The sequence below is a fragment of the Zootoca vivipara genome, chromosome 13, assembly GCF_965207765.1.
Source record: "Zootoca vivipara chromosome 13, rZooViv2.hap1.1, whole genome shotgun sequence".
Lineage (NCBI taxonomy): Eukaryota > Metazoa > Chordata > Lepidosauria > Squamata > Lacertidae > Zootoca > Zootoca vivipara.
The window spans coordinates 3,603,002-3,615,179 of record NC_142596.1 but is presented as its reverse complement, the minus strand read 5'-3'; the positions used below and the strand labels follow the sequence as shown (position 1 = coordinate 3,615,179).

Below are 12,178 nucleotides of genomic sequence, written 5' to 3'. Positions count from 1 at the left end.
TCCATCTTGGGTGGCCCTGCATGGCATAGCTCATAGCTTCTCTGAGTTATTCAAGCCCCTTCGCCACGACAAGGCATTGATCCATGAAGGGGATCAATAGATACCTATTAGGTCCATAAATTACCATATAGCATATATTCAACACAAAAAACAGCGACAATTTGTTGTGGACAAAGGACAGCTGGACGTATAAAGGGCCCCATTACCTCCAGTAGCTTAGGGCTTCATCAAACCTAAATCCGGCCCTGGTTGTCATGTTTATGCTTTTAAAATTGGGAAGATTTGCTATAATGTAAGCGCCACCATTTAAAACTTTGAAACCATTTTTGCTAAGTCAAAGAAGGAATGGACATTGCTGGTATGACCTCTTTGGAAAACTATTTCTTAACACAAGAGAATTGTCCTTTATATCTACTCTGAAATGTAACAGGCAGCCCACCTTAGGTTTGTTTTCTTAGCTATTACCTTCTTCACTATAAAACTCATATCAAGAAATGTATAGCTTTTATATGGATTGTATACGTCTCCTTGATTTATCTTGCCACACCTACATTATTGTCAAAATCTTCTGCATGGTGCAGGCGGTAGTCTGTTATTTCACCATGCCTGCAAGAAAGGAGTTGCTAAAAATGAGAACATGTTACTTCCAGTTTTATCACTCCCAGAGGCAGCCCAATCCACTTTAAATTATGCTTCCCGAGTGCGCTCTTGATTTAGCTTTCATAAGAATGGTTAGGCATGTGAAGTGTGTGCCAGCTGCTGCTTCTTGAATACATGTGGCGATTACCAGGAGTTTTTAATAACCCAACCTATTAATATAGCTACAATTTATATACTTTTTTGGATATAGGGAAAATAGACTTACAGTAGGATCTGAAATTCTCCTGAGTTTAAGTATAGCTACACATTTTCATGTTATAGGTTGCTTTAGCCTAATTTCAGTTTATTATGACCACAACCATTGATTTCAGTTGAAAAGATTGAGCTATTTGTTTTTAATATCAATAGGACTCCAAAGTGCTTAATGTTGGCAGTGTCCTTATATTTTAAATTAATTTTCATTTTTCAGGTCGGCTTAACTGGTGGTCCACAGTGTGTACAAGCTGTAAACGCCTTCTCCCACTGGCCACCACAGGGGATGGCAACTGCCTGTTGCATGCGGCTTCCCTAGGTAGGTCTTCCGATAAATAATGCATTCTGAAAGAATAGGACAGCTCTATCTTGCTTACAATGTTTAGATTCAACCTTTCTCCTTCAGAAGGATTGAAAGAACCTCACTTGAACAAGATGTGGACCCCATAGTGTACAAACACAATGTTAGGCCATCTCCTCTTATCCATGTTAGCAAATGATACCGTGATATAGTAAGTGACAAATTGCACTGGGTTCTGTGAGATCTGTATTTGTGCCTTTCATTTTTTTGGCCCAAGTGTAGTACTTTACATTTCTCCTTGTTAAAATTCATCTTGTTTGCTTTGGCCCAGTTGTCTAATCTGTTAAGGTCATTTTGAAGTGTGATCCTGTCCTCTGGGGTATTAGCCACCCCTCCCAATTCATCCCTCTCTTGTGCGAGTCAGCCAGACCTTAGGTTTTTGGGTCATTATTTCTGAAACAGTCAAAAGAGCCCCCAGTGATCATTAGTCATTCAGGGCCCACCAATAGTACTCCAAATTTCTGAGGCTAAAATCAAGAACATTTGTTTCCTTCCGGCAAAATTGTTCACCAGGCAACTCAATTCTTCCATTGTTTCTAAAGAACATTTCCTAAAATTTGCTTTGAATTCAGTATTGCCCTATATTAACCTATTTAATGTTTGCACCTATTATTTGAAATGCTTAAACATAATCAAAGGGAATTAAACTCATGCCAAGGATTAAACCTAGTCTTAATTCCTCTTCATGCGTGTTTTGTGCTGTCCTTGTTTTCGTTCTTGCTCCTGTCACACTACTTCTTTGCATTTAGGAATGTGGGGGTTTCATGACCGAGACCTTGTATTACGGAAAGCGCTTTACACAATGATGCGAAGTGGAGCTGAAAGGGAAGCCCTGAAGAGAAGGTGGCGCTGGCAGCAGACACAGCAGAATAAAGAGGTTTGTACAACATCAAGAATTTATCTTAATTTTGAAGCCATACTCACTACCGTGTTTCTCATAAAATAAGACGTGCCTATAAAATAAGCCATGGCACGATTTTCATGTGTTGAAAAAATATAAGACATACCCCGAAAATAAGCTGTAGTGCTAAGTGCAGTTCTGGAGGGGCTCGCCAAAACACCCAGCAGCGTGCGCCACATGGAGCCCTGAGCCAGCGGGACCCAGCAGAGCGCCCCAAGCCGCAGGAGGAGGAGGATTCAAAGTGCTACAGAGAACTGCTGGGTCCCGCTGGCTCGGAGTGCTCCGTGTGGCGCTGCTTGGCACTTTGTCGGCGCTTCAGCGGGGCGCGCTGCTGGGTCCCGCTGGCTCGGGACTCCACGCGATGCGTGCTGCGGGCCCCGCTGAAGCGTCGACAAAGCGCCCAGCAGCGCCATGCGGAGCGCCCCGAGCCAGCGGGACCCAGCAGTGCTCTGTAGCACTTTGAATCCTCCTCCTCCTGTGGCTCGGGGCTCCATGCGGCGCGCGCTGCTGGGCGCTTTGTCGGCGCTTCAGCAGCAGCAACAACTTACCGGTAATTAAATAAAATAAAATAAGACACACACACACACACACCTGAAAATAAATAAAATAAATATAAGACGGTGTCTTATTTTATGAGAAACACTGTATGGCTTCCTCATAGAGTCCCTTCTTAGTGCCAGGACACATAGCCTGATGCTTGTGCCAGAATGATGAAGAAGAATGACTTTGAGGATGGGCAGGGTGCTTTTCCCACCCACTGGATATCTTCAGTTAGTCCTCATCATCCGTGGAGGGGGGGGGATGATTTGCAGGACAGACCATAACCTTGCTTCTTTCACTTAACATTGAGACACTTAATTTATACCACTCAACTTTCAGTATCAGAAGTGTTCCCTCTCTGTTCTGTTCTAAATTATTTTGTACGATGTCATTGTGCTGTTTAAACAAACATTTTGGGAGGTACATTTGGTTAAACACTTTGTGCAAATAGGCATTTTTGCACAGCAAAGTCTGGTTTGACAACCACTGGAAGTCTGAGACACTGACACAATTTTTTGCATGTTTCCTAGGATATCAATGTCACTATATGTAGCAGGACTTACTCCCAGTAGTGGAGCATAGGATAGCAGCTTCCACACATGCACACACAATTTAACCTTTTTTATTCTGCCCTCCTTCCAGAAGAATATTTACAAGAGAAACCAAATAAGATTGTTTCTATGATAACTTGATTCAAAGTGGGATGGCTTACTTTGGTAATTAAAAGCAGCTGAATTAATATACAATTGTGCTCTCAGGTTCCAGAGAACTTGTGCATACTTTATTCAGAAATAAAGATACAAATCAAGGCACAATGTATAAGTTACAGTTGTCTCCTTGTTCCTTGAACTGCCTTCTCTCTCTCCTAGTCAGGGTTAGTTTACACAGAAGAAGAGTGGGAGCGGGAATGGAATGAACTGCTCAAACTGGCTTCCAGTGAACCACGAACTCACTTCAGCAAAAATGGAGGCACTGGAGGCGGGTAAGTGTGGGTTGCCCTATTCCTTTTTCTGATTTATTAACCTAAAAGGTAAAGGGACCCCTGACCATTAGGTCCAGTCGTGACCGACTCTGGGGTTGCGGCGCTCATCTCACGTTATTGGCCGAGGGAGCCGGCGTACAGCTTCCAGGTCATGTGGCCAGCATGACTAAGCCACTTCTGGCAAACCAGAGCAGCACACGGAAATGCCATTTACCTTCCCGCTGTAGTGGTACCTATTTATCTACTTGCACTTTGACATGCTTTCAAACTGCTAGGTTGGCAGGAGCAGGGGCCGAGGAATGGGAGCTGTGACATCACTCATTTTAACCAATACTGACAGAAAGAAACAGCTCAGCTGGCTCATTTCACACAAATTGCTAAGAAGGGTACCTGTAAATTATGCTTCATAACTTTCTTTCTTTGAGGCCTAGAGACTTATTTTTTAAACAAAATGAAAACTCAGAGTCTGAAGGCCCTTCAGTGAAGGGCAGTGTTGGTGACCACAGATGTAAATAATTTTAGTTCTCACTCTCTCTGTGGGGTTGCGTGTGTTAAAAAATAATAATACTGTGCTGTTTTTGCATTTACTTAAATTTCTTCAAAATTGCTTTTTTTTATATAAAAAAAGTGTCTTAATCTGCACTACTTTTGTATTCAGGTCCTTATTAGTAGTTCTTGCAACCTCATTCTGTCCTTCTCAGGCGGTTTATGTCTCCTGCTTTTGCACAGCTCACTGTACTCCAATTAGAGATGTGCTGAGATGTATTTGCCAAAATAAAAGAGCTCAGTCCTTGAAGAAGTCACATTTGACAGCTCTGCTTCTCTGGAAATCAAAACAAAAGCACCCATCCAACTAAGAAATATTTTAGATGTCCGATACCACAGTTTTCAATGTGCAAATCAAAACTCCTTAAAGTGGAGCTGCCAGTCACCAGGGTGGGATGTTGGCTCCCCACCCACCGCCAGACCTTTCTAGATCATAATCTGCAGGGAGTATCTCTTGCACAAATGTGAAAGGACGATGACTTTAGTAAATATAGCATGGAATTAAAAGACCATTCTAAAAGCAGTCCAGTGCTTTAGAGCAATTGGGGGGGGAGGGGAGAGAGAGAGAGAGAGAGAGAGAGAGAGAGAGAGAGAGAGAGAGAGAGATGGAAGTCCCGACCACACATTATTCCCTGGGAATAAACCTCAACTGCTTCTTGCATATGGTGTGGACAATGTAAATAGTGAACTATTCTGTACCTTGTACATTTGAGTTTAGGAACGTTCTGACCCTGGGGTACCTCCCTAGATTGAAAGGATTTCAGGGCAGCCTCTTCTCTCCCAGAGGCAACACTCTGGTTTCACTTAAAGCAGGGATGAATAAACTTTTTAAACTCAAGGACCACATTGGAAACCATGTGCTCTCTCTCTGTTTACTAATGGTGAGGCAAGACAGGGGAGCTTCCTAGAACAATGTCCCTTTCCATCTGTCAATCCAGCTTCCTTCTTTCTAGAGACCCGTAAAATCTGTGGCCAGTTGGGATTTTGGTTTGGCACCACCCGGTGGTCAATAGGCAACATTGCAGGCTTGCAATAATAATAATAATAATAATAATAATAATAATAATAATAAAGAATTAAAACAGGAAGCTGTCATCTAAGCTCCTCTCTGCTTCTTCGGTTTTTAAAATTTGCATCACAGAAAGCAGTCATTTCTTCCTGAGACTCCTGGTGTTCTCCTTTCAGGCTAGTTATTTCCTTGTTTCTTCTGCCTTCGGGGATGTGTTAAAAGGTGTCCTAGTTGAGTCTATGGACAAGAAGACATCCATGCCTAAGGAAAGAGATGACAAGTAGACCTGGGTGTTGTATGAGGGCCAGACCACGATGGCTGCTTCACCTGGTGGTACATTGCAAGTGAAACTGCTTTTGCTCCTGAGTCCCTCCGCCGCTAGCACCCAACGCACCAAGCAAGAAACAAGCTGCAGCCAGGCGCTGGTGGTAGAGGGACTTGGGAGCAGCAGCAGTTTCGCCCGTGATATACCGCCGGGTGAAACCACCATAATGTGCTGGCCCTCATTCCACTGAGGGAGGCAACTCCTCATAACTCCATTGAGAGGCACGTGGCTGTCCGCCCCCAGCGGAGAAGTGTAATGGAGCCTGCCCCTCACCTCCTGCTCATGCGAGTCAGTGGCAGGGTGGGGACTCCATTACACTTCTCTGTTGAGGGGCATGCAGCTTCCCAGTGGAGAAGTGCCGAGCAAGGTGCCTCGTCCCAGGCACCATGAGGTGCTGGGGGTGAAACTGCCTCAGCTCTGAGTTGAGGCAGTTTCACCCCGGTGCCTCTCAGGGCCGGAGCCGAGGCAGCTTGTTCCTTGCTTTCAACACTGTGATGTTTGGCTAGTGATCCATCGTGATGTTGTAAAGCTAACATCGCCCAGCCCCAGTGACAAGTCTTTCTCACAACATCATTTCCATTGCTACAAGCCAAAGTACTCCTGTCGAGACTCAAGGTCCACCAGAGTCGGGGATTTTCGGTCCCCCCCAGCCCACTGAAACAGGCAGTGTGGAAGATTCAAAGGAAATCCACAGTCTTGTTCCTGCAATGGCCAACACAACAAACCGTCTCTCAGCAATGTGGGCACAATCCTCCCCCATTTGGCAGCAGACCATGGCAGCCCTATGGTTGCTGGACATTTTCCCCAGTGGTCTCCACCTGGAATTAACCTGATCTCCCCACAAATTCTTACTGCCTCCAGTCTCATCAGATCCCCACAAGAGGAATGTATTTCTGGATGCAGTCCCCCTGGGCTGTCAGCAGCTGTGTATTCTGATGAGCCTCATCGCTTGCCTACTTTTTCTAATAGTTCCTCCATTATACTTCTCTATCTTTCCTACCAGAGAGTCTCAGTGAATTTTTAAAGCAACCTTTCTGTTGAAAGCCATCTCCATGCTATGCTAGTACTGAATCGCCTCACTTTCTGGCTTGTTGCTTAAGAACTGAAAACGGAAGGAGCTAAGATGCCAGCTTCCTGTTTGAATTCTTTATTTTATTTTTTGCAATCTTGATTTATTGCTTCTTGATTGTTGGGCTTCACCAAACCTAAATCCCAATCTGGCAGTAGCTTTTACAGTATCCAGAAATACCTTTCATTGTAAGTATAACAGGTTTTCTCTTTTAAATCTGACTTTTCCTTCAGAAAAGCCTTTTCAGTATCATACCAGCCACAACTAATGTGCACACCACCTCCTCTAAAATCTTATTTACTGCTCATGTGTCAGTGCTTGAGCTCTCCCTTTCACCTCCACCTCTGCCTTGCTTGGCTAATAAAAGGGCAAAGGGAGGCATGGTTTGAGAAATCAATGAACAGGATCTCTTACCTTTTCTATAAGATCAGGGCTACTGTGGGACAGCATTGGTGCTGTGGCATGGCTTACGGGTTCCTCTTCCATTGTCCTCTGCAGCATATTTCTCAAAGTTGCCACCCAAAGCTGTTGTTTTCCCTGTGGGGGGGGGGAAACATAAGGGTACTGTACTTGCTTTCCAACAGTGTAAGTGCACTAATTCTGTTTGCAGATCAAGGATTTGATCTGAATTGCAAGGGCTCCTCATACATTTTATTCGTATACTTGCTCAACAATGGAAACTTAATTAGTCTACACTCTGGGCTGGGCTGTTAGCTACCCCTAAAGATGTCCATGTGTGTGTTGCTGTGGGTGGGGGTGGGAATGGCACCTACATAAGGAATTGATTCTGCAGCCCCTTCCTTGCCAGGATCCAAGGTGGCGTGGGGATAGATATGGGAGCCCTCAGTCCTTGTCTCTTTTTGGGAAGAGAACATTCCAAGAACACTTCTGAGCCCAGAACCTCCCAGTTATTTCACTGGGCTGTTGCCACGGACAATTTGCATGATGCCCTTTGAATTATAGATGAGCTAGTTTCCTTTGGTGCCAGAACAAACTTGAAGCATTCAAAGTTGTGTCAGCTTCAAAGCAAACTGTTTTAAAAAGAGGAAATAATGGGTTCTGAGGTAGACTGGGTTGCTGCTGGTTTCATCTTAGGTTATTTATTATTTTGCAAGCAAACATGTTCTCTTTTGAAAAGTTAAATACAAACATTGTCAACTTTCAGAGTTCTGAAGAATTAAATCAGGAAATATACAATGACACAAAACTGTCAACACAGTTGCCTGGTGGGAAGTTCCTAAAGTGCAAGGTTTATTTACAGGTAGCATAAGGCTTCTAATCCAGCCATTTCACTGCTAACCATTTAGATGCCAGAGAAGGTGTGGGGATAACCCCCTGCTGTTTCCCGCAGTATCTGGCAATCAGAAATCCTGCAGATGGCTCATGCATCTATGTTCACTTGTTGGGTGGTGGTGTCTGAATGAGCCATCACTGATCAAACACTACAGCTAGAACTTTCACATCCCCTAGAATCTCATGCCGCCTGCAGCGCCATCTTGACTTGCACAGTGGCGCACACAGGGGTAGTTTCACTCAGCTGCCGGTGCAAAAAGTGTAAAACTAAGGAGACCCCCCTCTGGACGCTCCCCAAAACCTTTCTGCCCTCACTGATCTTTTCCTGAGAAGGATGCGGGAGCAATTTTAGGAAAGTGGCTCTGGAGGAGTTGAGGGGAGGAAAGGAGGTAAATCCACAAACAAAAAAATCTATCTCGCCCCCTTGCCCACTCACAATTGGCCGAGGGGGCAGATCAATTTTTCAGGGCAGGAAGCTCTCCTGTTGGCTTTCCCTTTGGATCACCCCGGGGGGGCACTGGCCTGCAACCTGAAAGGTGCTAGAGCTGCAGTCTGGTGAGCTCCAGCTGGAAAAAAGCCCTGCACACAAGCAATGTTCTTGCTCTTTAGTATATTCATACCCCACTTGTCAGCCAAGATTGTCTCCTAAAGCCATTTACAACTAAAATAAACAGAAAATTATAATAGATCCCTAAATATGTTAAACTTTTGTTTTGTTATTCATTTACTGAGATTTTTGTAAGGTCGTTGTAAACTGCTTTAGGAAATAATCTTGGCTGAGAAGTGGGGTCAAACTGCTGACAGTTAATGACACAATCCAGGTTATCTCCTGCAGTGAACAGACAAATTTCTCTATAAAATGCAGCTGGCGCTTCAACCCTTTCCTAGTACCTGCTTTGGGGTTGGGATTCCATTCTTTGTGTGTTGATGCCTTCCTTAACTGATGAACTGTGTGGATTTTGTACTCTGTTATATATACCCCAAGTTCAAAATTTAGCTATCCTGAGTTTGTGTCTTCTGGAAACTATGTAAGCATTTATTTATATTTACATTAGCTGTTAGGAATAAAAATGGCTTCTGTGTTTTTCATTATATCCGATTTGAGTTGGAAATGCATATAAGCAGTTTTGCATCAGAACAAGTAACTGTAAGGAAAGGGGTGAAAACATCTTTAGTTCTGAATTGTGTGCCATTGCACTTGGTTTTCTAGAGTTGACAACTCTGAAGATCCTGTGTATGAGAGCCTAGAGGAGTTCCACGTTTTTGTCCTGGCACATATATTAAGGCGACCGATTGTTGTAGTTGCAGACACAATGTTACGAGACTCGGGAGGAGAAGGTGAGTCATTTTGCTGGCGATTGTTTATTTAAAATGTTTTTAATGCCACCTTTAATAAAATCTTAGGTTGGTTTATAGAGTTAATATTAAAAATATTAAGAAATTTTGTCTCATTTAGATTATGACTGGTTAGCAGTCATAAGCAGGACAGGCGCAAACTGCTTATGTCACTAGTTTTGCAAAAGCCTGAACAATGAATTTCTCCTGCTCTTCTGGATATTAGAAAATTCTTATCTAAGAATCAGTCATTTACGATGTGTAGAAATTTACACATTTCACCTCAAAGTGTATTTTATTTGTGTCTTGGGCTGAATGAGAAATGGTAAATAAGTTCTAAGTGCATCCCCTCTGGAGTAATCATGGAAACTGTGTGATAAACAGAATAAGCCAAAAGAATGTAAGATTCAGCAGTGCACATTTGTAACCAATAATAATTTTTTTAATTGCTGAAAATATTTTGGTATTAGACATAGTTTACTATACTTTGTGTGTCTTATGAATACAGTAAAGACAGCAAATATATATAGATCACCCCTGGTTTAGGGAAGGCCTACACAACTTGCAACGCTCCAAGATGAGCATAGTCCAGCAGCAATTCATTTTGGCCTGTCAGCTGCTAAGCAAGCTCTCTTGCGGTTCTAATCAAACAGCAGCATGCCCAACAGGCCACTTTGCCTGACTGTGATGTGATGGGAAATGAATGAAATAGTACATCAATATTAAGATACATTGAGGCTGCTTAGGCTGCCTATTCCTAGCTTCACAACATGTTTGCAAAATCTTGGTTTCTCTTCACAGCATTTGCACCAATTCCATTTGGTGGAATTTACTTGCCTTTGGAAGTCATGCCTAACCGATGTCATTGCTCACCTCTAGTCCTTGCCTATGATCAAGCGCATTTCTCCGCTCTTGTGTCTATGGAGCAAAAAGATCAACAAAGGGAACAAGGTATGTCAAGTAGGAAAGAAAATGGTTTTCTTTTAGTGGAAAGGAATGCAGAGCTATTGTCTATGGGCATGCCATCTGTATGTGCCTATCATAAACACCGTGCTGAGTTAAAAATTATATCAGCCAGCGGCCAATGTTTTGTTAGCCCCAAAATGGAAAGCGAGCAAGGCCCCAACCAAAGAAGAATGGCTACTTAAACTGATGGAATACACACAACTTGCATATTTAACATCTAGAATAAGAGAAGAAGAATACTGTATACATTTATAGAAGACTGAAAAATGTTTACTGAATATATGGATGAAAATTGTGTTCATTTACAAATTCTGGTAGCATTAAGATAAATTTAACAGTGTAAATAAGTTTTGATGGACGTAACAATGGTTTACTGGCTGGATGTTTGGTATGCAAAATGAACCACAGAAAGAGAAGGGAAGTCATTGGTTTAAGGTTGTTTAAATGAATATTTTGAAATGTATATCTGTTCATATGAATCTCCGGAAGGTGTATTTTATGGGTCATACTGTAGTATTTTGAATCATTGCCAACATAGCTTATATAAGTGGCAATTCCAAGTTAACATTGTACTAATCCATTGTTGGTGGTGTGATTGGGCAGCGTTTGGTTCTTCCATCTCCCTTGCTTTTTTCTCTGATCTGTTTTCTGCGTTCTGCCTTTCTAAAAAGTGAAAGGTATACCAGGTAAGTCATTGGTGTTTTGAGGCACAGCACCCAGACTCCAATTCCAAAGCATGGTTTAAGACCTTGACTTGTTCTGAAGCTGGCACACATGGTTTCCTTCTTCAGATGAAATATTGAGCCAATATATGATTGTCTAAATGTGGCTACTTCCTTCCTTTCCCTCAACTTTTATATTTCTTTATTTAATGGAACCAGAAATCTTCATTAACCCAGCATCCATGCCAGATAATTCCAGAGAGTTATTGGATATGCCACAAGTTCTCCTCCGCTATGGTTAGGGAAGATTGGTTTAGTCTTTGGACCATATTATGCAAAGCACTGTGTTAAAATACTAGCACCTTCGGGAAAGACAACTAGGTTATTTTGCACATGCTTTCTGGGCCTAGGCTTGCTGCTAATGTGGGGTCCTTCCAGTGAGCACTCAGGGCTGATTTCCTTAAGAATGGATAGGTTTGATCTTCTTGCAGTCCATGGGACTCTCAAGAGTCTCCTCCAGCACCATAATTCAAAAGCATCAATTATTCGGCAAGGGATACCCACATGACCTGAAAGTGTTGCTGTGTAATGCCAGGTCAATGATGAACAAAACGACTGCCATCCACGATCTGATTGTGGATGGAGGATTTGACCTGGCATGTGTGACAGAGACTTGGTTGGACGACGCAGATGGGCCTGTCCTTGCCTCTGCTTGTCCACCGGGTTTCTCTTATGCACAGCAACCCAGGACATGTGGGCGGGGAGGGGGGGTTGCAGTGATTTTTAGGAAGTCATTAGTTTGCACCAGGCGTCCTATTAGAAAGACCCAGTTTTCTGAGTGCATGTTCTGGAAGTTGGGCAATAGGGGCAGTACAGGATTCCTTTTGGTGTACCGACCTCCCCACTGCACCAAGGATTCTCTGCCCAAGCTGCTTCAGGTTGTGGTGGATGTTCTCCTGGAGACACCTAGTTTGGTCGTCCTAGGGGGTTTTAACATCCATGCCGACACGAACCTAGAAGGGGCCGCTTGGGACTTCGTGGAAAGCATGGCCGCCATGGGGCTGTCCTTGAATAAGTTTGGCCCAACGCATAGCCGTGGACATGCCTTAGACCTGGTGTTTACCTCTATGGATGTTGGCTTTTGACACCATCGACCATAACATCCTTCTGGACCGTCTAGAGCAGTGGTCCTCAACCTTGGGCCTCCAGATGTTTTTGGCCTACAACTCCCATGATCCCCAGCTAGCAGGACCAGTGGTCAGGGATGATGGGAATTGTAGTCTCAAAACATCTGGAGGCCCAAGGTTGAGGACCACTGGTCTAGAGGGCTTGGGAGC

At 43.5% G+C, this 12,178-nt stretch overlaps 1 protein-coding gene across 5 annotated transcripts in view; it reads left to right on the top strand.

The window, feature by feature from the left end:
* Positions 1-12,178, top strand: part of OTUD7A (OTU deubiquitinase 7A) — a 102,424-nt gene that overhangs the window by 62,671 nt on the left and 27,575 nt on the right. For all 5 annotated transcript variants that reach the window (XM_088656603.1, XM_088656600.1, XM_088656602.1 and 2 more), the window contains 5 exons: positions 1,070-1,171; positions 1,963-2,090; positions 3,524-3,636; positions 9,089-9,216; positions 10,015-10,164. In XM_088656603.1, the coding sequence (XP_088512729.1) occupies positions 1,070-1,171; positions 1,963-2,090; positions 3,524-3,636; positions 9,089-9,216; positions 10,015-10,164 (621 nt within the window). The remainder of the gene's footprint in view (positions 1-1,069; positions 1,172-1,962; positions 2,091-3,523; positions 3,637-9,088; positions 9,217-10,014; positions 10,165-12,178) is intronic.